The following is a 26,822-nucleotide window of genomic DNA, read 5'->3' on the forward strand; positions in this document are numbered from 1 at the left end:
AGCTGGGGAGATCTGACAGAAATGTGAATCTCCAGAGAAGTTTGTGTGTGTGTGTGTGATTGTGTGAGAGATGGACAGTGAGATAAAATTCATTAGCTTCTCTGATGACCCGCTAAACACAAAGGTCCAAAGACGCACATGCTCTCTCTCACACACACATTCAAACAGAGATTTACACAGCTTTGCTAGTGACCCAGCAAGCACTAAGGTCCACTGACTTGATGTCTGCCTGACAGAAAGAAACTGGGTTGAGGCCCTAAGGAGTTGAACATCTGTTCCATGGGGCCAAGGCTATAGGGAGCAGTGAACTACAGTAAAACAGTGACTATGTGTCAAAAACAAATACACACACACACACCAGTGCTCAGTATCTCCATCTCCCTGCTGAATGAATCGCAGCATGGCTGGTCATCCTTCTGGAGAAAGAGAGACAGAGAAAAAAAAAACAGCTGGTAGCTGGTTTTACATGGTTTTTAGCTTGTTCAAGCTGGCCAATAGCTTGTCTTAACTGCTCTAGATGGTTTACCAGTTTAGGAAATCTGGTATTAACCTGATTCACTTTGTAAGAGTGATTGCATATTCATTAGTTCCGTTTGTTAACATTAGTTAATGCATTTGGTATCATGAACAAACAGTGAGCAATACTTGAACAGCTTTTATTAATCTGTTATTCACATGTTAACTTCTACTTACTGTATATTAAACATTTTGTATTTTAACATTTCAAAATGTATACATTTCATTTGTGTTTCAATACATTAGATGTATTAGTTAATTACTTTAGTTATTGTATCTGTTCAATTTAATGGACCTAACATTAACTAACAATGAAAACAGTCACATTATTTCATACATTTTGTTTTATGTATTATGTATATGTTTATGTACAAACATTAAGTAACAATGAACAATAGTTTATATTTCAAAACTAGCATTAACCTAGATAAATTGTTAACATTTTTAGTTCATGATATCATAACGCAATACTAACCCTAACAAATCAAACCTTTTTGGAAATTTGTACCATTAGAGCTGTAAAACAGGCTTTTAACTAGTCTTAACTACCATAAACTTGTATAAGGTTTTCTTTTTCTTTTACAGCATCAATATATATCAACATATCTATCCAATCTATCCATCCATCTATCTATCTATCTATAAAATGAACAGTATGAAAATCATTGTGAGTTTTGATAAGATTACATTATATGATGACAAAGACAATCTAAATGTAAAAATAGAGAAAATGCACATGCACAGATTAATATCTAATACTGAAACAAGTAAAAGGTAGAATGCATAAATGCATACATAAATAAGCAAGCATTATTTTAAATTAAATTATGCAGTTGCAAACTGCATGGCTACTAATAGACTCCTTAACGAGTTTAACCAATAAAACTTGCTTGACCATGTAGCTTCATCAGTAGGATCATGCAGCTAGACCACCACTAACCAGCCTGATTCATGAAATTCTTGCACATCTAAACTGGTCTTTACCGCAGGATCTTTGTGTTCTGTAATGGTAATCACAACATTAGCATGTTCCTCTTTGCTAAAAACACAGCTCCTATCCAGTTACATGGAATTCACAAATTAACAGTAAGAGTATCAGGGCACTTCGAAGGGAAGCATGTGTGTGGAAGACAAGAAGCGTGAAGACAGTGCTCCCAAAACTGTTAGAAAAATATTTCTTCAGGGGGAGCAGAGATGCTAACGCTAATCAAAACAGGACATCCTGTGGTCCAGTCTCAGTCTCTCTCTCTATTTTCCCATCACTCTTTCTCTCTCGCCCTCTCCTTCTGTCCTTCTCCATCTCTCACTCAGGTTGTTTTCAGTTTGTTTGTAGATGAGTCACAATCTCAGGAAGCATCGGGAACAGGGCTCATCAAAGTGCAGAGCGAGGGCCAGATTCCTGGGCTGGGACCAGATTCCTGCCACTGGGAATCTTTGGAATGCCGCTGGGAGAGGAAGGGAATCTCTACTGTCTCTATTGTTCAGCCTCTTCCTCAGTCTGTGTGAGTTTGGATGGGTCTCATCTCCGGGTCGAAATGGAAAAGATCCGATTGCGATGGATCGGCCTTGTCGCATGTCCAAATTCCCCTTCATAGGTAACACGTTTCTCGCTAATCACAATTACCTTCCTTTACTCTCTCGCCCAAACAATCACACAAACACAATCTCAATATGTCCTGGTACGACCTGGTATACAGTTGGAGATGACCTCATTTAGAAAAAGCACACAATGTTCTTCCACCCCAAGCCAGTCGGATCAGAGACATTAAAGGTCACAGCGTATTAAAACAGGTTCAGGCCAGATCAGACCAGTGAGCTGATGATGATGACGATGAAATAATGATTGCACATTGTCAAAATACTTAATTGATACCTAATCCATTAACAATTTGAACCTTACTGTATTGCGCTAGAACCAGCTTACAAAAACCATCTTAAGATGCTATGATCTGTTTTTTCCTCACAGCATAAAATATATTTAATGAACAGTATGAAAGGAGGAAAAACATTTTCAGATTTGCTAAAGAGGATTTTTTTTAATAAATAAGTAAATGGTAAATTGCATGGTTACCAATATGCTTCTTAACTAGTTTAACCAGCAAAGCTTCCTTGGCCAATCAGGCAAGCTATAGGGTGATGATGATGAGAAAAGGAAAGGAAGACAATCTTTTTCCTCCTCAAAGTGTCACAAGCGCTTACCTAAGCTAGTTGACGTTTTAATTAACAATCAAAGAATGGACATTCAAGTTAGTGGATTTAGAAATCACCAAAGGTTGATGGGAGAACATTGTTGAAGTGCACTGCAACTTTGCCTATATATATATATATATATATATATATATATATATATATATATATATATATATATATATATATATATATATATATATTAGGGGGTTACAATAAATTGGCTTATACAGCAAATATTTTCTCAGCACTCAAAAGGTCCAAGTTTTTTTTATAATTTATTAAATTAGTTTATCTACAGGTCATATTTGCTTTTTATGTCTTAAAAGCAAACATAAAGGTCATGCATGAAGAGAGAGCAAAGTAGGCTTCTAGAGACAAAGAGTTAAGCACTTTTCAAATGGGATTAGTTTTCTAAACAAGATTGAGGACAGTTATTAATAGAGGGTGTCTATTATTTCTTGGATTATGACTGAGTTAACAAAAAAACTGTATGTTTCTCAGAGGTTCTATGAGAAATGTATCAAATACATAATTTTAAATCTATATGTGAAACAGCTTTACCTGACCTTATGTATAAATAAGACTTTGTGTGTTCTGCATGTGTGTGTGTGAGTGTGTGTAACTGACAGAGATGAAAGGTGTGTTGAAATGTCCTCTTGTCTTTCCTGTTCCTTGACCTTCCCGAACAATATGTGCTTAAACTTCTCACTCGAGTTCATCACAAACACAAAAGAGGGAGAGAATGAGCGAAAGATACCCACCCTCTGGATATCACACCACACTGGAACTTAAAGATGGGGACTTTCTGCAAAAGAGTGTGTAAGAGGCTGTTATCAGGCTGCTCACAAAGCAATTGTTGACTAAATCCTGTCAATGGCCGGAATCCAAACAGAGCTAACAGAGAGGAGAACCTTGCCAATAATTCCTAACATAGCAGAGTGAACGCACATACACACATATTCATAATAGGAATCAATCATGACCGTTGAATAGTCAACTTCTCCCATACGTATACAACTGAAAAGCTAAGGGTTTATAAGACTTCATTTTTCATATTTTTTTATTTTAATGTTTTTGAAAGAAGTCTGTTATGCTCGCTAAAGGCTACACATACTATTTGATTAAAATACAATAAAAGCTGTAATATTGTGAAATATTAATAGAATTTAAAATAACTGTGTTCTAATGTTTTATATTTTAAAAACAATAAATTACTGTGATTTTAAGCAGCCATTGCTCCAGTTGTCATTGTCAAATGATCCTTGAGAAATAATTTTAATATGCTTGATTATTTGAAGAAAATATATTTATTTTTAACATAAAAACTTTTTGAAACATTATAAATGTCTTTACTGACAGATTTGATCACTTTAATGTGCTCTTGCTAATTGCTGACAGTCTTAAAATAAAAATAAATATATTCTTACTGACCCCAAACTATTGACCAGTAGTAACTGGGCAGGGAAACTAACCTGCTAACTAATTAACTAAGCAACTAACTTACTAACTAACCAAATAAATGAATACTGGGAAGGTCTCAAAGAATCTAAAACATTTTTTTTTCTTAATTACCCAACCATCGAACTAGTGCCTTTTTAACAAATCACTAATAACAATATATTTTATATATTATTATATATTAATAACAAAACAAAAAATACTCTTGGACAATAACTATGCATAGACTGTTCATGTGAGCGATGTGAGCCATATGCCCGCAGATTCTTAAATAATTTGATTTTTGTCTGACCAACTGTACAACCACACAAAGAATTCAGCTTTTGTTTGGAGATATATATATATATATATATTTATCTATTTTGAACTTTTTTTGACAACAGCTGCAATTTAGATCTGAATTCATCTTAATTGTGATTGGTCTTTGTGTCATGTATTTATGCATTTGAACTGTAAAGACAGGTCATATTTAGATTTTAGTGCACAAAAAAGATGAGCATCATGAAAACATCAAAGCTCTTCTAAAACATTTCATTTATGCAAAAGCAAAGAGCCAACCTAAAACAAACTACTCTATTGCTGCCTCTCAAGAACTGGTACTTCCTACAGGAAATGCAAATGCGGTTAGTACCAGGACTGTTGGCTGACATCTGCAAAGTTTTATAATAGCTAACGTTCATTATTACTTACTGCCAAACAGTGCTATCCGCATATAACTCAAGTCCGCACCACAAAAAACAAACAACCTGAAATAAAGGCAGATATAGAAACACAATGCAGGTAACTCTTAGGAATACTGATTCCATCTAAACACACAGAGACAATGGCACAAGGGAGGTGCCCGGCCGACCAAAAATCAGACAAATGAAGTCAACAATATGCACGCCCATTAATAAAGTGTGATTTAAACACACACACACACACACATGTTCGCAGGACAAAAATATGCTTCGTTTCTTTTGGGACTCGCTGTAGATAATGACCTCAACCTTGGCACACACCCTGGGCAGACTGTCGGCAGCTCACTGGTGAGCCTTTGTGTGTGTGTGTCCGTGTGTATAGATATGTGTGTGTGTGTGTGTGCACGTTCATATCTTTATCAGAGACAGTTTGACCTTTGGACTGAGGGCAGGGAGAGCTTTGCTCATTGTTCTTGCGCTGGTACTGGTTTCCCTGTGGTAAACACAACTGAAAGGTTCCCAGGCCTCCCAAACCCGCACACACAAACACACACCATTCTCACAATGTCCATAGAGCACCCAGGCTGCACGTCAGACCCATTCGGACTCTTTCACACACCTACACGCACAAACACATATTAATTCTGTGCAAACATTTAACTCACAGAGAACACACCCTTGAGGACCGCCTGGCACCACTGACTGAATCTGCTAATGACCGACCTGCTTCTTCCTGCACAAAACCACATTATAGGAACTTGTTCATGCTGGTTGAGACAGATCTCCACTTAATCTATAGCACTTTAGGGACATCAACTTCACAATGACCTTCCGCTGGTTCTGTAGGGTGACCTTCAGCTGAGAAGTAAAGGTAGAAGATGAACATTGTGCTCTATACCATTACATCAAGTTAAAATGTAATTGTGAGTTTCAGCCATTTCTTATTATACGGCTCATAGTTAGGATTGTAGGTATTAAACTTGTTAAACTTGTAGGCAAATTTGGGCTTTTCATACTGCATTCAATGAAATAATACATTTATGTTTCATGTTTGTGATTTAGAATTTTAACACTTGAACTTTTGACCCTGATTAAGAAAACCTGCTCTGCAGGTTTAGAACTTCTGGGTTTATACAGTATGAAACAACTAAACTTGAAAATACAAAATGAACTTTTGTTTTGTTGGAACATTTCATATTTATTTTCCATTTATTCAGAAAAGTAGGACACTTTTAGCCTTAATGCAAAATTAAAAGCAATAGATGCAGTTAAAGGTAAAATGTTTTACTTATGTATTCGTTATGCAATGTCCTGCAGCCATACAGAATGATGGGAAATGTACTTTTCTCTCAAATACCCATCTCCTCACAAACTTTTTTGGTTGTACAGTCACCATTCACAATTAAAACTAAATGAATGACCAATACCTTATTTTGCTTCCGTCATGATTCTATAATTAAACGCCCCCAAACTCAGAACAAAGGGGCTCAAAGAAAGCACCACGCTTACTCCCCAGTAATTATGACATTGTGGTGGCATTCATGTGCACTCATCTCATAAATATGAATGTCATACTGACATAAGGCAGCAATAGAGTCTTGGATGTTGGCTCTTTTAACTTATTTTAAAAGAATAAAAAGTTCTAGTTTCAAATTTTTAATTTCAAAAACTTAATAGAAAACATTTAGTATATAAAACCTAAAACTTTGAACTGTAATCTAGAGGTTGATTATTATAACTTGTGCTACATTTTCACAAAAAAAAAAAATTACATTTAGTTTCCAATTAAAATACTTTTAGAGATGCATATTCACTATAGTGAACAGAGCAAATAAGCTTGAATAATGCTTCCTCTCCAAGTAAAGATGAGTCAAGACCAGTCAAACAGTGACATCTGATGGTTTCAGGGGTGTTGGCTTAACTTTGACTCATTACTCAACTGGTCTGCTGTCTGCGCTCTGTTCATGGTTCCTGCTGACTTCAGTCAAGGCAGAGCTTTGGTAGACTGATTCAGGACCTGTCGCTTGGGGATAAAAAGTGACTGGACTAGTGAACAACAACCCCCATGATTCCCTGTGGAACCCAAACGACATAGCCATCAGTCACACCAATCTCCAAATAAACATCCATATGACCTGACCCCTGACCAATCAGAGCACAAGAAAAATAAACTGTTGACCTGGCCATTCCAATTCACTCTAGGCAGAGCAGACACTCGTTGAGTCATTAGGGAGGGAGAGAAAGAGGAAGAAGGAAAGAGAGAGGAGTGAAAGTAGTAGGCTGTTGATGGATGAGGGTAACTGTGTTATTGTCACCTACATCCACTCCTTCCTCTCTTAACATATACAAGGAAATCGCCTCTTCTTTGGCATCTATGGGACACTATGACGCACAATTTAAAGAATCATATATACATCCTTCTCCATCTCATCTCCTCCAGTTTTCACTCAGATAAAAATCTCACACAAACAGACAAGGGAATAATTTCCCAGGACATAAGCAGACCTTTCGGCTAAACCCAGCAGCTTCTGGCTAATCAATCAATCCTTTGAGAACATGTGATCAATCATGATCAAAACCCACAGTGGCCTGCAACGGTCTCCACCTTACGCAGATGCACACGCTCAATGCCTGGGAATGCTAGCCTTGTTTCAAACTGACCCCATCACTGCCCACTGTTTTACTCGTAATTGACTCATCGGTCACTTCGACTTTGTCTCTGAAACAAGAGTCTTCAGTTTTAGACTCACTGTTCTTTTGTGAGAAGACATGCATGCAGGCTGAAAAGAGGCACATGAATGCTCCAAGGGAAAACTTTACAATCCCAGGAACTCAACTAAAAACTCTGTAGCTAGTATATCATGCCAGGGGAGAGAAAGAGAGAGAGAGAGAGAGAGAGAGAGAGAGAGAGAGAGAGAGAGAGAGAGAGAGAGAGAGAGAGAGAGAGAGAGAGGCAGAGTAAATATTTACTCAAGCAGTAAAAAACTGAGATGTTAACATTGTAGATTTTCTTTTTTTCCAGTCTGAGAAGTGAAGACAATATAAAAAAATTGTTCTTGCTTTTTTCCGTCCCCAGTGAGTCTGAAAAACGTTTTGGCCAGACACAGTCCACAGACATTTTTTTTCCATCGAGCTCTCAGATTCAGCATCAGGCTCAGGAACGAGCGTTTAATACGGTTCGCGCTCACCTTTTTAAATTGCTCGATCCGTTCAACCCGTTCTGAATGGGATCTATAAAGAGCCCAGGGTGCGGCGGACGCGGGACGCAGCAGCACGTCCCATTGCACAATGCAGAATCTAACGCGCGCCCGCGCCTGAGAAGAAGCGGACTGTGGTCGCGCGCTGACAGGTGGAGAGAATGCTCGCGCGCGGAGCTTATTCTCACGCGCTTCACTCACGCGGAATGTCACATTGTTAAATCTGGAGCCCTGTCTTTTTTTCTTTTCCTTTCTCAGCGTCGAGTTGATTTTCGTTGTTTGGACACTTTCACGGTAAAGTGAGTCACATCAAAGTCAAAACGAAAGTCGTGGCGTGAAACCGATGGAGATGTCGAAGACGCCGAGTGGGACAATGGGACAATCAAAAGTCTTTCTGAACATGTGCAGCTTATCAAATGCAGTTATCATCAAAAGAGAAATCACATCGTTAGACCTCAACGAGCATAGTGGAAATGCTTCTGTATTTATCTTCAAGTAATTTCACAGACACCTAAATAAGGTTTTAATCTTCAAGGCTTCAAAAATATCAATAGTTTTATTCTTCATACAGAATTTGCTAATGTAATGCTATGTATAATGAAAATAAATCATCCTTCCATTCAACTGTAAATAATAATAGCCATTTTGCATTTATTGTTTCTGTACACTTACTGTCTTCATACAAATTGTTACTTTGTACATCACACGTCTTATATGTATCTTTTACATAAATTAATCTAAATATTATTTGAAAGTACATCATCTCTCTACCTCAGCTGCACGTGTAATATTGCATACGCTATTTGCACTTGCAATATTTCAATGCTTCTATGCCTACTCTGCACAATGACAATAAAGTTTTAATCTAATCCATAAACAGGTACATTATCTACCATGCGCAATGAAACCATTTTCATTAAGATGTTAAGACAAGTTAAACTTGGCAGACTTTTAAGTGTAAAAAGCTGCGTAATAAAAGTGGAATTAAAACTGTCTCTGACAAGGTTTCAACTGACAGCATGATCGGATTTCTGGCAGGCCAAGGTTATTATTCCCGTTCATTAGGGTGTAATTTTACCTCATTCATAGTAAACCCGCAACATCATGTTGAGGGATATAGGACACTTGGCACGGCGCGTTAAAACATTATAGACAATTTAAGACTGTTGGGCCTGCAGGTGAAATGTCCGGCACCGCTGGCCAAATCCACAAAACATGTCGTGCACACACACCAGCCAAACGACCGATTTTTATTAGTACCTTTCCAACACTCACACACATCAGTGCGAACACGTGCAGCCAGAGTGATGTGCGGTGCACGCGCGGCAGAGGCCACACGGAGAGGAGATTACTTTTCCCTTTTTTTCCCTTTCAAGGAATAAGAGTCCGCAGCTACTCAGACTGACGCTGAAAGCGCCTTTACCGGCAAACGGCCCGTTATGAGGAGTCTGGGAATTTAAATATTCAATGTTGACATAGCGCAGGACTGGCGCGAGGCCAGAGAGGCCAGTGTCTCGCGGGACCCGAGGGGTCCAGAACATTCTCTCCCTTTCACTTAATAGGTAGAAATCTTCTTCTTACATCTTGGGTAAATAATAATCTTTAAATACACCCCTTGACAATTATCCCGCTATTCTCAGATAGTAGCCTAAATAATGACGGAGAGGGTGGGAAGGTCTGTAACAATCTTGGCGAGTATCTTTCAACTTGCTTTTTAGCCAAAACTTGTGCAAAAAAAAAAAAAAAAAAAAATGCCAGTGTGTAACACTATTCCATTCCAGTTCTATATATTAATAAAAATGAAACGTGTAATTACATTTATTGTGAAGCTATATTCAACTGACTGTTAGATTAATAAAAATCTGAAGTCTGAAAACAAGTTTATAACAGTAGAAAAGACGTGTTCTAGCATAAAACAGTGGCATGGCAGCCTTTAAATCTAAAAAAAGAGAGATCTCTCTAGAATAATGCAATTTCTTACAGTTGTGTAGCAGTCTTACAGAAAGTGATGATTGACCCTACCTGCAGCAACAGGAAAACACAAAAGTGAAATTGCGTTGGTCTGGTCATATATATATATATATATGCGTGGACAAGAAAGCGTGTGTGCACGTGAGTGTGTTTGACAAGTTGCTGGTGTGCGCAGAAAAATCCCTCTCACTGTACAATGGCAGGGCATAGGGCTCGAGAGGTAGTTTATTGAACGGATAAGACCTGCGCGACCCCTGTTTCTGTCCAGACGGAGCGCGCGCAGTGTCTAGCCCATCACGGTGCTGTCGACAGGAAAGGAAACAATAATTCAAGAGCAAAATGATCCTTTACTTTGTTTTCACTGCCTCTTTTATTACTTTCACACATAAAGCCAACAATAAAGTTACTGACCAGCTGTCATTTTGATCTATTATTTAAAAAAAAAAAAAAAGCAATAAATGGAAGGAATACAGAAATGACATTTTAAGGTTGTTTATAGTTTTATTTTGCGCTTCATTCTTGGCTTTAAAACAAACTTTTAGCAATGCCCCGAGAGTATAAAATAATTTGAAACACTGTAAAATATTTGCATGGATTTTCGTGGTGAGGATTACAGTGCGAGATTATTGCAAAACAGCAAAAAAGAAAATTGCTCAAATCAGAGAGCCAGGAGCCTGCTGCGCCCGAGGGGGGCCGAATTATTCACAGACCTGAGCGAAATACATTCGTTCCGAATAAATCCAACGAGGAGGGGAACAACTTCCCACTAACTACTTGATGTTAAGTTTCGGCGTTTGAGCTTGTGCTGTGGCGTGGCATTGAACACACGCATTGAACTTCAACTCAAACAAACGCCTGAGGAAACCAGTAATCAAAAACTAAGATTACAGTCAACCGTTTAGAGGGCCATAACAAACAAAAACATTTCTCCGGGCTGTTCATACCGGAACAAATATTCATAACGGGATTTGATCACTTGTTGCACAAGCATAATCGACAATTACACCGACATAAAGGGTAGGATATTAATGTCTACATATTAAAATACTTCAAAGCACTTTTTAATCACAGTTTTATTAATCTAGCATATATTCAATTCATTGGATTACCTGGCGTAACATCAGCTGTAAGCTACCGGTTTGCATTTAAAAGCGTGCCTCCGCAGCTGTTTTCTGTTGTCGACTAAAGGCGAAGCTGTCTTTTCAAAGTCGCGGCTGCAAATGTGACCGGAGCCTTTAGAAACATGCTCGAGTTTTGTCGAACACCGGGGCGCTGGGGTCTTGAATAGAAAACGTGTTTACAGCATGCGATAGTTAAAAAGTTTGTGCGGCAAGCAACTTTTATGCCAGTTTCGAATCTAGGTTTGCGATGCCCGACCGCGCGCAGCGGTTCGCGTTCAGCTTGTCTCCAACTCTTACAAACAACTGAAACCGCTGGAGTCTGCGGACTGTAACTGTTTAGTGACTAAATCTTTCTATGCATCATACACATGGACAAGATGGCAGTTGAAAAGGGCTAAAAAGGAGATGTTGCACCTACCAGTGGTCAGTTTCCTTGCCCTGCCTTTGGACCTCATGATGCCCGTCTGTCGGCGTGGGTTTGTCGGATTTTTTTTTCTCGAATCTTTTCCTCCTTTTTCTTTTTTCCTCTGTCCCTTTTCTCTGTGATTCACAATCCCAGACGCACTATCTCTCCAGCATTGTCAGTTTGGACACCTTCGCACATGCGCACACCCCCGAGCTGCCAGCATCGTCAAAAAAGTTTGGAACAATTCATCACCCAAGTATTACTTATTATGTCAGATTGCAATAGCCGGCGAGATCCCTCTCGTGTCAGATCTTCAGAGATCAGTGGGCGCGGGACGGAGTTATTCGCGACCTCAGGGTGCACGAGGAACCGGAGACATTAATTATAATGAAGCAGTCTCGAGCGTCCAAGGCGCCCGGTCTTTTGCGTTTTAAATGAAGACGCATTAATCACTGTTCGGGTAAATGACTATTGTAAAACGGTTTCATTAAACGTTTTCTGTTGTGTAATTGAGATTTGAATATCGTTATGAATGTATTATAATGAACAACTTTTACTTCTCTCCCCCTCCCTCAGCCAGGCGCGTGGAGCAGTCGGTTCGGAGGGCAGCCCGTTGTTTTTCTTTTAGCATGCAGCACTGACAATTATCAATCTGTGGAGTTGGGCTTGCTCTCCAAGAATTTATGTAGGTTATAGCCCCACTAAAAACTGTAAAACATAAGCAATTATTTTCCAGTGCGTACAATATTGGGTTGATAACTTTAATGTTTTAGTAAGTCATATTTACTCAAAAACACGTGTAACGTGAAGCTGAAAGTGATCTCTGATGCCTTTGGGACACATTTTTGCAGATGTCAAATTAAATACATAAGATCTAGGCCTTTAGCTGATATGATCTTGATATATGATCCTCCATTATACAACAAACATATCTGCTACAATTGATATCATTTTAATTTAATTTGGGTTTTTATTATTAGTTTTCAAGATGGGTGAGAATTTGGGTAACTCGTGGGTCATTAAGTTAATTGTCCATCAATTAGAAGCGCGTGACATGATGTTAACCTTGCCCATGAACCTTTAAAACGGTCGCTTTGCTCTCACTGGCGGTATTGATTGCTAAGTATTTCTAAAACGGATCCAATTAATCTGGCATCACTCTGCATAAAAATGAATGGTGCAGAACAAACATCAGCAGCCTTCCACGCCTCCCTGAGCTATGAGCTGACCAGCACTTACAAATACAACGCTTAGGCTGCTCACATCAAATCCTCAATAGTAAACACAAAATGAGCAAAGAAGTTCTTAAAGTTAAAAAAAAAAAAAAAAAAAAAAAAAAAAAAAAACTGGATTGAAATGTCATCAGAAATATCAGAAATGTCAGAAATGTCATCCAATATTTTGTCAAATTACAACTCACTACTATAACAAATATCAGTGATCCTAGTTATATGTTTCATTATTTAATTAGGCATAGTCTATAAATTAACTATAAAATCATCAAGAATTAATTAATCGTTTCTTATACATCAAAATAAATAGATCATGCTATGGCTAAATTGATTCTTCGTTGCATTCTTTCAGTTATGAGGCTGCAAAGATACTGAGTAAACAAAGTCTTTAAATGTTTCACAAGAAACAAATCATAAAATGTAAGCGTCATAAGCAAGCAGTGACAAAATGCAACTTCCCTCCATGAGAAACAAACCAAAGACAGACAGACAGACAGAGAGAGGGCTTCAAAGATGTTTATGCAGTTGTATTCTGCATTTTGTTTTTCCGTGCGCTGGCATTAGTTTACAATCAACACATTTTTATCCATTCGCAATATCTCACCCTCCTTACTTTTCACAGTAGGCTACATATTTTATTATGATACTCTGGCCCCGCCGGCCAGAGATGGCGTATAGCTGGCGCACTGGTGTGAGGTTCAGTCAAGACCCCGTGGGCTGTAATTATTGAAAATTAATTGAGGCCAGAACCCTTTTGGAAATGCGCCTAAATTATTAGCTGGTCGTCGGGTTTAAATTTAACCCCATCAAAAGAGAGGATACAGTTTACCTTCAATGATTAATACTCCAACCTAATTAAAGGTTTGCCCTCTTCTGTCGTTTGATGTAGCTGCAGCACACAGAGGTCGTTGGCGAGATTCGTCGACGTTAAAGAGGGAAGGGAAGGGTTAAAATAAAAACACAATTTGTAAAGTCGTGGGCTCTTGCGCCAGACTGAAAGTGAAATGGGAGCCGCGGGCACAAGGAAATTACCGCGCGCCCGCGTGACCTTTGCGCGAGGTAATCAATCAAGTGATCAACAGGGATATTTATCAATGCTACATCCTGTCGGCTGTTCTTCAAACTCGAAATCAGTGCAGATACTAGAGCGTGTGAAAAAGGCTGAATTATTTTTGATATGTCAGTGATTATAAAAGAGTGGTCAATGGTTATAGTCTATATACCCTTTGGTATCTGAAAATGCTACATTTTTATATGTTAAAAGCAACAAAACACAGCAACCAAAGATAACACAAGTCGAATTAATAAATAATAATAAAAAATTGTCCACGATCAAAAGCTTGCAACAAGTTTAATATAGGACTATTTTCATTGCTCAAGTGGGACAAGGAAAAGAATGATGCTGAGGACAATATGTTAAACACTGTCAGGAGGGTAAGAGTTATATTAATCCAGTTTTTACGACGATAAAAAAACGATTTTTTTTCTCTGTTTTTTAATTAATATAATTATATTTTAATTATTATTTAACTCGACAAATCATAATACTTGTTGGTTTGGCACGGGAAAAAAAAAAATATTACGTGGAAAAACATAGCAGGCAGGCAGCACAAGGAAGAAAATCCAGCGGTGCCCCAGCGAGCACTGCCCCTCTGAGGAGACGCGCGTAACGAACACGGGCGCATTCTTCACCTCCGCGGAGACTCCCTCTGCCCAGCCACTCCGCTTCAAACGAACGGAAACATCCCGTAACCACAGGCTTTACTGCAGAGAGAGTGGGTAGACCAAGCTGCAGCAAACACTGAATGCAATGCTTATTTGACTTACTTCGTACCTTAGAACTGGTAGTTTGCAGACTGCTCGTTGGTCGTTTATTGTGCAGTCTCGAATAAGTGTATATAAGAAGGCTTTATTTATTTACAGAATTAGTATACGTTTCAACTTATGTTAAAACACTTCAGGCACCAAAATGTTAAATTACAAGTTCACAAAATCCCGCGCAGGCGGTAACCATAGCAACAGTAGGGCGTTAGAACACTTTTCGTTCGAATCGTCATCGCGCGGTTGATGACATCATTGGGCTCATTTATTACACATTTACAAATATATCTAAAAGTATACGTTTTTATTTATAAGGTTTGAGTGCTAGAGGGGCTAAAAGACACTCTGGGTAGCTTGAGACAAACCACTACAGATAGCGATGAAAATATTGAATATTTTGAAATTCCTTTACAAATGTGGACCCCCTTAAGTTACTGAATTATTTGCATACTGTAGAAAATATATAGGTTGAGGCTTTGCTTGGCGAGCAGTATTTACACATCTGCGGTGAGGCTCCATGTCCAACAGCAACAATGTGTGATTACTGTGAAATCAATGGCGACTGAAAATGACTTTAATAAATCAACGTTAATATAATATCACGTCAAGCTTAAATGGTTTAAAAAGTATCCGAGTTAAGAAGCTTAATTATGAATGGAAAGTGGCACATAACGGGGAAAACGGATCCAATCGAATGGTATTAGCAAACGTAGCCTACCAATTTCCTTTATAACTTTTGATCACATCTCTACAGAAGCAACTGCAACATTATGATTTATCAATTATTTTTTTGCAGGTAATAAAAAGTGCTGATAGCCCAAACATTTACCCACAAAGCAGAAAAAGCAACACACTGCCTTGATATGACCGGCTGGCGGACGTTAAACAGTCACTGACAAAAAGGAGACCCAAGCCACAAAACGCTGATCGTGGGACAACAGTGAAAAACTCTCCCATTAAACTCGCTGTGTGGAAAGACATTGTGCTGATCTAGCACGTCTGTTCGTCAGTCACGAAAATCCATCACTATCCCATAATGAATTTAACTAATTCATATGTTGTGTAGGCTATCGCTTCTTTTGAGAGAAAGGGTATTTAGTAATTGAAGTGCTTGTTGCATAGCCAAGACTGAATTTTATGCCCTCTCTCAACACTTGACGAGCGCGCGCCCGCGGGAAATTGAAGACTGAAAGCTCGCGCAGTGAGAGAATTTGAAATCGTTTATGAAATCCTCTTGCAGCCACCGAAAAAAAAAAATCATATATCAAAATACGCCTACGGAATGAATGTCTTAATTTACATACTCTGGAAAAAATAATAATAGTAATATGTAAAATCATTCTATAAACGGATACATCGATCAATTAATAGGCTATAGAAGGTCTTAATAATTAAACAAAAGCAACGACGAAGAAAAACACATGATACATGATAATAAAGAATATCATAAAAGCACACAATATTAATGAATAATAGTAACTTTTCTAGTGTTCTAATAAAAACTTTTGCAGAAAACTACATTATTTTTCCCCCAAAACAATTAAGGAGTGCTTGAGTGCATTGTCCCGTTATGCAATAAGTGAGTTTGACCACACAACTGCTTCAAACTCTAGGAGCTGTATTGTGATGCACGGATTATTATTGGGGTTTTACTGACATCTAGTGACAAGAATAGACGATCATTTTAGATGTATATAATTTTTCTTCATGACTTTGGTTTATAAGAATGCTATAAGAATTGTGCTCTTTATCAGCTTTGAAAAAGGAATAACTGGAACAATGCAAACGTTGGCATCCCTGCAAGCAAGACCGACTCTCTTGACTGACATCTATTATTGAAGGAGAATCGTCTGCGTGCAGCTACTCTTCCCGGCAACTGACCATCAACAAAGATTACGATGCTCTCTCGAGACAATCTGTGGACGTATTTATGGCCCTGAGAGCGGCATCGCCAGCTTTATAGGCAGTCGTTTATCCTAAAGCACATAAACACCATGCTCATCCATTCCCTCGGGCTCCAGCGTGAAGAGTCTTGACCAGTAATCAATTGGGACAGTCGAACAGAATGATTGATCCCCGATTCCAGTAAAAACGGACAGTTGCGATGCGCGGCAATTCCCGGTTGTGTCGTTGCTTCTACACGAGCAAGTAAAGTTAAGACAAATGTAGGAACTTAATTCACTTGTTAAAATCGACCAACACTTTCTAAGAGAGTTACACACTTAGTCCAGTTCCACTTTAAACATCCTTAAGTTAGTGATGACATTTGAACGATACTTTAGTAGTTGAGAATTAAATAAATAAATAAATAACAGCGTTTTACTAATGTTTTCAGAAAGTGAAACCGTTATTTCTAAATGTTCTCTCAAATTTTCAAAAAATGCAAACATTATGGGAACATTACTTTTTAAATGTTCTCTTAACATTTTTTAAATGTTATATGAACTTCTATCTAAAACATTACAAAAAATGTTCCATGAACAATGCATAAATATTTTTGTGTGTGCTAATGTTTTGATAATATTATTAAAGACCACAAAACATCATTCATTTTACTAACGTTACTGAAAACATATATAGCAGTAATTGTTACACATCTGTCACAATTTTCGGTACTTAGTTAATCTCAGTTAAGCCCTATTGCTCTGTCTGGAAGAGGTCAAAATTTGGTTGTCAAAAATTTTTCTTCAGCTAAAAAAACAAAACAAAAACAACTGAATTAATTACTTTTGGTCCACCAAAATTTAAAGAGATGATTTCCAGTACTATTGATCCTTTAGAACTTTAAGAAACAGTGTAAGAAACCTGGGTATCATAATCGACTCAGCTGTCAGCATTCACAATCAGATGAAGTCTGTTGTAAAAAGTAGGTTTTACCAACTTAGAATAACCTCCAGGTTAAAACCCATACTTAGTTTCAAAGATTTAGAGACCGTTGTCCATGCATTTATTACATCTAGATTGGATTATTGCAATTCTCTTTATGTTGGGACCTGTCAGCGACAACTATCTCTGCAAATGTAGAATACTGCAGCCAGGCTTTTAACAGGCACGAAAAAAAAAGAGATCATATAACGCCAGTAGTATCTTCTCTCCACTGACTACCAGTTCAGTACAGGATCGATTTTAAGATTTTTTATTGATGGTTTTTAAAGCACTTCATAACATGTCCCCAAGTTATATTAGCAATCTTTAAAAGTACCATACATCGGCTAGGACACTGAGATCAGCAGATAAACTGTTACTGGCAGTTCCTCGCTCCAAAATAAAGTCCAAAGGTGATAGAGCATTTACGATTGTGGCTTGGTTTATAAAGTGGTTTATTTTTATTATGTTAGATTTTATTGTTTTTAATCTTTGTATATGCTTTCTATTATTTTGTGAAGCACTTAGGGCAACAAATTGCATTAAAACGTGATGGCTACGAAAATCAGATGGCTATCTTCAAGAATTAACATTTTCTTTTTTTTTTTATATATAAAAAAAATAAATAAACAAAGAAAACGATACTTAATCTTATATAACACAGTTAGGGTATTGCCACATAATCTAATAGGCTAATTGTGATTGCTTGCCATATGTACAGGCTTTATCAGATCAATCTGAAAGGTTTAATGTGTAAAATAGCAAACCACCATTCCAGTCATGCTCAAATATACAAATAACAAAAAACAAATAAAAAAAACTATAGAAATAAATAACAAACCAGTGTTGACCACTGATCTATTAAATATTGTAAAAAAAAAAAAAAAAAAAATCATATTATAGATCAGTGGTGTTGACTCAAATGACGTCACATCCTGTCAAACCACAGCTCAGTTCCCGTTGTGTAGTGGTTATCACCATAGACATAATAAATTCTATACCATTATTATGTGTATGGTTATCACGTTCGCCTAAAACGCGAACTCGGTTCGAAACCGGGCATGAACAATCATTATTGTTTTGTTTTTCTCAATATCAATATCACTTCATGCAACCAAACACTCCTCATTGCATACAGCGTAGCAGCCTATAAATAAAAATGTGTGTAGGCTACAGCCAACCAACGTTTTGACATATGCAATTTTGGTTGATGTCAACAGTGAAATTTACATTTAGGAAGAGCAAGCTACTTCAAACGATTTGCAATTTTAATTTCAACAACTCTTCTACATATCAAGTTGAAGTAACTTACTTTGGCCAATGGATGGCGACAAATCTTCACAAAACACGCAGGATTTGGTGACGGTCTAGCGTCTAAAGATTGGAGAGAACTGGCAACATGTGATCTAATGGCACCTGTCTTTTTTTAGACGAAACGTGGTTATTCTGGTGATGAGCTCCGCTGTATAAAGAATCTGTTAAAATCAAAATGAATAGGCTATACACCTTGGCACATCACTGTCATTTTAAAGAACATAAAACGTCTACAGCCAAACAACAAATTAAAACATAATCTAATAAAACAGAATTCGAAAAAGCTGTCAAACTGCCAACAAGTTAATGGCTTCACCTCAGATAAGGAAACATCAAATGTTGCAACATAGTCAACATAACTTTAAACTCCAGTAAAACTGTTACATTACATTTAACTTACTTTTTAGAACAGCGAATTAGTGATACATTACCTGATACAAAATGGTACAAGTTTCCGTCGATGTAAAACCTCACTGCCAGGCCGTGTTTACCTAGTCATTGCGCATGCGTACTATTCGAAAGGTCCGATTTAATGGGGGCGAATCGGTTCTTTCGAATAGTTCGGCTCAATGAATCAGGAAAAATAGTGAAGTTCTGTGAACCCCAAAACTATTCATTCAAAAGAGTCGACTCAAAAACAAATCGTTCACGAATCGCATTTCTCTTCCTCATTTTCTTGCTCACTGGCTGACACTACAACTTTATTTATGACTGATTTGTCGGATTATCACCATTCACCCCTCTTTTACCAACACTGAAGTGTCATCCATTCCCTACCCTTCCCACTAAGGGATAAGGATTGAGGATTGGGAGAAGTTCCGTTTCCATGTTAACCGCAGCTGGAAGCAGCTAGCAAAGCGCATCATAGCCCAGGTTCTCCTTCACAGAAGCTGGCGGTTTCCTCGCGGATTTGTAGTTAATCCGTGACAACGGAAACCGGCTCCTCTCATAACAGCGTCATAACGGAGTGCAATTAACGTCGTAGCGGTTCCCTTTTTGAGCTGGAACAAATTAGATGTTCTTAACGCAATAGGCTACCTTTCTAGTTAGTATATTCCCTTTCTCTAATTTACCATGATTTTATAGTCGCTGTCGTATTTGAAAATGTAGGCTACGTTTATATTAAATAAGGAGAGTTTTGGGAATGAGGAAATCTGCAGAACCTAATGCACATTAACTTCTGGTAGCTATAGTTTTATAATGTGTTCAGGGGACAGTAATTCATAATAAATACCATTTTGTTTTATACATTTAATATTACCATTGGTTTTACTGTGCAACTCTTAGTTTAGTAAACATTGCAAGTCTTACTGAGCCCGAAGTTTTGAACAGCAGTGTAAATAAAATATTTGGTTGGCAAGCTTCATGGGTTTAAAAGATTTCCCATACATTTTATGCTAAAGTAATGGCAACATCCTTCTATCCTAATTTCCCCACACCATTTACATAATGAGAAAATATCATTCTCACAAAAAGGACATTTTAAAATATATAAGGCATGTGGAGGTCAAGGGTGTATCCTGACCTCTGTGTCAGTACATATAAACAAGGCCAATTCTGTGCCATTAATTCCCTGGAGAAATGCTTTATGGTTGATCTACTCTCACAATTCAGTCTACCGTATACTGATATGGTAAGAGCATGTACAGTGCAAACAGCATAGTCTGTCGTTTGTATAGATATATAGAGTCAATTACTTTTAGTAATGTGAGTGTGTGTTCAAAGAAGAAATAGCATATCAAGTAAAGAAGCAGCAATTTTGCTTATGCTTGTCTTATGCTGCTGGGAGCAATTGGGCAACAGCATAATGAGCCATTTTGCTCAGGGGTCTCTTGTGGTTTGATTCAGAAAACTAGAGCCCCAGGCCATGTAAAGCAAATGGACATACTGTGGTTTAATGCAACTGTCAGAGTAAAGACACCAGTATTGAGCAAACAGAATCGGACTAGGAGACACTAAGCCTGATGCAGCTCCCTCACGAGATCCACTTACACTTCAATCGTTAGTCTGTAAACTGATTACTTCCTGGTCTTTAGTCTTATTTCATTACTCACATCGACTATTATGCAAAACATATTTCTTCTCTTTCAAAAAATAGATTCTGTGACTTAAGAGGATGGCTTACCCTTTGATGGACTGTCGGAACAAAGATTAAAAATGTGATAGTGTCGGTTGGAGATAATGAAAAGGCCAAAAGGTCAACTGTGTGCAAGAGAATTGATTGATTGGGGTAGAGTAATCTTTTTCTCTCCCACTCTAAATAAAGACTGTCAATTAAAAAGTGGTTGAGAATCCCCTTTGGGATGTTATATGCATATATTCCACTAATAGAAAGCTGATGCACACATGATTCATATTTCAAGAAATTTCTCTTCAGCCTTCTCTTGAGTCCACAGCTGCTCTTCTCAGTGTCTCTTCGATTTAGCCAGAGCAATATTCCTAAATTTTCTAATATTCCCAAGTGGCTATTATCTTCTGAGATTTAACAGCAGTGTGAGTGTTATCAGAGAACAATCTTCACACTCATGAATTATCAAAGTGATCCCTCCTGTGGTTCCCTCCAAGTGAAGTTCGGCTAAAGTTCTGGAATTGGCTTTCACAAAGCTAAAAATATATGCCAAAAAGAAAATAAAAATTAAGCCTGTGACAGTTAAAGGCTGTTCAGAAAAAAAATATAGCTAAACATAAATATAAAAACAACTTATAAAAATGACAAAAGCACACAATAAAAATACTAAAACCAGCTAAAAGAAACATATAATATATTAAAATTAAAGCCAATTTGAAATACTAATATATACTATAATAGAATGTAAATAATACTAAAAAATAACATAGATTCTTCATATATTTTTAGTTTTTAACATGGGTTAATAAAACTTGATTTTAGAAAACTGAAACAGCAGCATGATAAGGCACACATTTTTTTGTAAATAGCTAAACTTATTAGCAATTGCAACAACCTTAAATGTATACATTTTATAATTTTTTAGTTGTATTTTTTATTTTATTTTAAAGTTATATAAGAGATTCAGCTTTGATTAGTTCCTTTTATTCTGAGAGAACTGAATAAAATGGTTGAACTACTCCTTTAAGAAAACTGAAGCGCTGAGCATTGCCTAAGATTTAAAAAGATAAGAAAAGATTCGGTTTAAGCAGAGCCCTTGATACAGAAAGCTCATATTGATAATAATGCATGTTTAATCTAGTTTTATTGTTTAAACTGTTAAAACAAGAACTGAAAGAAAGAAGAGAGAATGACTCTGGCGTCTTAGGAGAATGGTAGCATTGATCAAAATGATCTATGTACAATCCTGTCACAGTCTATATTCTACAGTGCTATGGGTGAGTTAAGGTCATAGGCCTATGATTTTATCATCTTAATATGTGAGCTGTGTAATGCCATTACTGTACTGAATCAGTATGAGGGACTGTCAAAAAAAAAAAAAAAAAAAATAGAACAAAATCAATGGGGGAATTCTCTCTCTCTCTCTCTCTCTCTCTTTCTCTCTCTCTCTTTTAGGATGATCCACGCTGCTGCAGTGGGAGTAAACTGACCATAAACAATTCATTACGAGGGAAGGCCGGCTGAGGAACAGATATCTGCCCAGACCAAGACACAGTTCAAATGAGAGCAAGATGAATGATGGATGACAAAGGATGAGGTCATCTTTGTGGGATGTTTTCCAATAGACCCGTATGTGTATGTTTCATCCATGTGTGTCTTTGTGTAATACACTTTTAAACTAAGCTTCTATAATCAGACTGTGACATTAAGAAGCTCTCCAGTGTGACACAATATTACGTGAGTAGCAAATGCAATGAACCACTTATGTGTATGTTGCATGCACAGAAATGACCCTGTGAAAGACTAGTGTGCAGTTTCTATATAAAACCTTTAATTATTTCTCTGGCCCAATCAGAGCAGAAAGATTTAAAGTATGTTGATAAGAGCCGAAAATAGCCTAATCGCTCTCCGTCCTGGAGCTTCACTCCTTCGCCTGCTGTATCAGACAAAGGACAAACCAACACATCCTCCCTGCAGAAGGGATTAACACTCACTGGCAATTTCAAGAGCTAAATTATTTGTGAGATTCATACTCATTCCTTCAGTAGTGTAAACACAAGCTGAGAAACTGAGAAGAGCTGAGAAACGTGCAGCCATGCATATGGAAGAAGAGGGGTGTGATGTCCAATTTTTATAATATTAGTATGTTGGGATTTCAGGTTCTTTGATTCATGTGTCTAATTTTTCATTTGTTCCAACCATCCGTCCATCCATTTGTCAGCACATGTGTTGGGAATCTCCTTTAAAGTGTATAAAGACAAACATTTTATTACAATTAATACCACATGAGAGTGATCATATCATATTCAGATATTCATTACAACAGCATGATTTGTAACTGTAAATATCTGTACACTACCGGTCGAAAGTTTGGAATAATTAGGATTTTAAAATGTTTTTGAAATGTTTCTTATGTTCACCAACGCTGCGTTTATTTGAGCAAAAATACAGAAAAACAATAATACCGTGAAATATTTGTAAAATTATAAATAAGGGTTTTCTATTAAAACATATTTAAAAAATATAATTGACTCCTTTTGACGGCGAAGCTGAATTTTCAGCATCATTACTCCAATCTTCAGTGTCACATGATCCTTCACAAATCACCATGCCATTTTTCTGCTCAAGAAACATTTCTTCTTATTATTTATTAATATTGAAAACATTTGTGCTGCTTAATATTTTGTGGAACTGCACCATTCAAAATTTGGAAGATTAAAAAAATAAAATTATAATATTTCTTATTATTTTGAATAATAATAAGAAATAGTTCTTTGAGCAGCAAATAAGCATATTATAATGATTTATGAAGGATCAAGTGACACTGAATACTGGAGTAATGATGCTGAAAAAATCAGCTTGTCTTTATAGAATAAGTTATATTTTAAAATATAATAAATTGTAGTAATATTATACAATATTACTGTTTTTACTGTATAATTGAATAAATAAATACAGCCTTAATACGTAAAAATCCTAATTATTTTAACTAACTTTTGACCGATGTATGTATTTCAGGAAAATGATCTTTAGTATCTCTGTATGTGTGGGTGTTTTTGTATGTGACTGGATGTGTATGCTGTTCCACTCCATATTCTAAACTACACTGTTTAGTGTGTTGTCTGTGTTAAGGCTGTTAAGTTATGGATGTTCATTTGAAGAAGCAGCAATCCAGAACCAAATGCATGCGGCAGCTTCTTAAACCCCTGCTGGAGGCTCAATGTCTAAGCCTGGCATGACATCCGCCGAGGTATGTGACAGACTGAATTATGCATAATTGTGACCATTGAGAGGGTATGAGTGTATGTGTTCAATGACTCTATAAGTATTTGGACAATTTTTTTTTACCTTGGAGCATTATGTACTTTTGTGCGAGAGAAAGAGATGTGTATGTATGCTAGAGAAAAAGAGATTTAATAATTCAACAGAGTTATAATTGGCTCAGTCTTACCTCAAAAAATCAACTCTGAATCACGCTATCGGCACAGAATGTACAGCACCAAATGTGTGCGTGCGATGGATTCAAAGACTTTGAATCTGAAATCCAATTCCATTAAAGCAATAGTTCAAGAAAATGGTGAGTCATTATTACGGATTCATGTTATTCCAAACCAATATTATATTGTTTTTGTCATGGAACACACACAAAAATGTATTTTATAATATACACACTAATATATATATATGTGTGTGTGTGTGTGTTCAATTGAAAAAAATGACAGCCTATAAGGATTTGGAATGACATGTTGACTTAATAATGAGTGCTGGTCTGTTTCTGTTCTATAGTGGTTGCAATGGTGTTGTGATATTTAATTTCCTAAATATTTCTCAGGTCCCTCTTTCAATGTACTGTAACTATAAAAGAAGGATGTAACTGTAAAACCAGTGACTAGTGGCTGTTATCACAGTTTAGAGAATGGCACAGTTTAGTGAATAGCCACAAGAGGCAGCACGATCCATTTTATTAATTTCTTTATACACTGAACAAATCTATAAACACAACACTTTTGTTTTTGCCCCATTTTTCATGAGCAGAATTCAAAGATCTAAGGCTTTTTCTATGTACACAAAAGCCCTATTTCTCTCAAATATTGTTCACAAATCTGTCTAAATCTGTGTAAGTGAGCACTACAAATAGACTACATCAATTCAATGCACCTGTGTTCATTGTCCATAATATACGCCTGTCTATACCATAACGCCACCGCCACCATGGACCGCTCGCACACACGACGCCATATGCCCTGTGAAAACCAGGATTCATCCATGAAGAGAACACCTCTCCAAAGTGCCAGACACCATCAAACGTGAGCATTTGCCCACTCAGTCAGGTCGAGCCCCCGATGAGGATGATGAGCATGCAGATGAGCTTCCCTGACCATTTGTGCAGAAATTCAAAAAGTCTTAAAACTTTGAGTTCAGCTCATTGAAAATGGGTTTATAATTTTGTTCACTGTATGTATGGACAACTATTCTTTCATAATTAAAATATAAAAAAATCTAAGAAAATCACTAAATTTATTTAACAGAAATGTGTGTATATATGTATGTATGTATGTATGTATGTATATATATATATATATATATATATATATATATATATATATTTTTTTTTTTTTAAACAGAAACATTGTAATGATTTTTTTTTTTTTTTTTTGATAATGCTAAATACTAAACAGAGTTAAAATTTAAATGGAACAGATTTCTGGCCACATGCTGTGTCATTGGAGATGCACTTGAGCTGCAATGATGGGTGCATAACATAAGACAAAAATGTTCGGGAATTAGTGACTTATTTGATAGACCTGGATTTAGATCATTTGTTGGTTGATCATTTTCTTTGTTTCGTGTGACTCATATACAAGTAAGTGGTTTGGTTTGGATTTTTTTATATATGTTTCTGTGTGTGCCTGTGCCTCTTCAGCAAGTCTCTACAAATTATTCTTGTGCAAAATGTACAGGAGGTGTGCTTAAAAATTCAAAAGAGCTGATGTAGAGTTCCAAACTGTGGAATGTGCTCCTTTAACATTTCTATTGAAGAATTCAATAGCAAGAAGTGTGTGCATGAATACTCAACGTGGGTGTCTCGCTCCTCCATTTATCCATGTGCGGTCTTTGTCTCCTTCCTTTACTCCAGAAGCTAAAGAATGTGATCTGTTATCTCTATTCAGCTCTTAATGTCAGCGAGTTCTGAACACAAAAGAGACCCGTATGCATGTGTGTGTGAATGTGAATACAGGCATCAGCATATCCTGACCTCTGTTTATGTGTGTGTATGTGTACATTGCATGCAGTTCAAGTGATGTCATAGGACAAGTGAATGATGGACGAAATCCCCCAGATGGACATTCATCCCATAAACAGAAAGAAACACACACACACACACACCTACACACAGAGATATAGTCTTAGAGACAAGAAAGGACAGGAAGATAGAACAGAGGAGACAGAAAAATGTGAGAATGAGAAGTGGAGAGACAAGCAAAGGATACAAAGCATCCTTACACATGTACACAAACTATTCTATAGTACAATGTCTATAAGGGCATATTCTAGTAATGTTGTTTTCAGTGAACAAGTGTGTAAGTCAGTAAGAGTTAATGAAGTGGGGAGAGGAAAAATATTATCAAACACACCCATATATCTCTGCTACTTTTTGTAAATGTAAGAAAGCCTGGGTAAGAGCAGTACGACTTATGCTGGAAAATAGAAATAGTTGGAAAATGGCCTGGAATCATTCATTTTTTAAAAGTTAACATATTTAATCAGTTAGGGTGCATTAAATCAACATTGACAAAGACATTTATAATGTTACAAAAGATTAATATTTCAGATAAATGCAGTGCTATGACTGATTTTTTTTTTATCCTTAAAAATTTGCATAACGGTTTGCGCAAAAATACTGTTTTCAACATTGATAATTATAAGAAATGTTTCTAGAGCACCAAAGCAGCATATTAGAATAATTCTAATACGATAAGGA

General features: G+C 36.9%; 1 protein-coding gene across 1 annotated transcript in view; it reads right to left on the minus strand.

The window, feature by feature from the left end:
• The window catches only part of LOC113058632 (MDS1 and EVI1 complex locus protein-like), a 145,705-nt gene extending 133,550 nt beyond the window's left edge, over nt 1-12,155 (minus strand). Inside the window, exon 1 of the mRNA XM_026226709.1 lies at nt 11,552-12,155. Coding sequence (XP_026082494.1) covers nt 11,552-11,588 — 37 coding nt within the window. The 5' untranslated portion in view covers nt 11,589-12,155. The remainder of the gene's footprint in view (nt 1-11,551) is intronic.
• Nucleotides 12,156-26,822: the final 14,667 nt, after the last annotated feature.

The sequence above is a fragment of the Carassius auratus genome, chromosome 40 (genome assembly GCF_003368295.1).
Source record: "Carassius auratus strain Wakin chromosome 40, ASM336829v1, whole genome shotgun sequence".
In the NCBI taxonomy this organism is placed as follows: domain Eukaryota; kingdom Metazoa; phylum Chordata; class Actinopteri; order Cypriniformes; family Cyprinidae; genus Carassius; species Carassius auratus.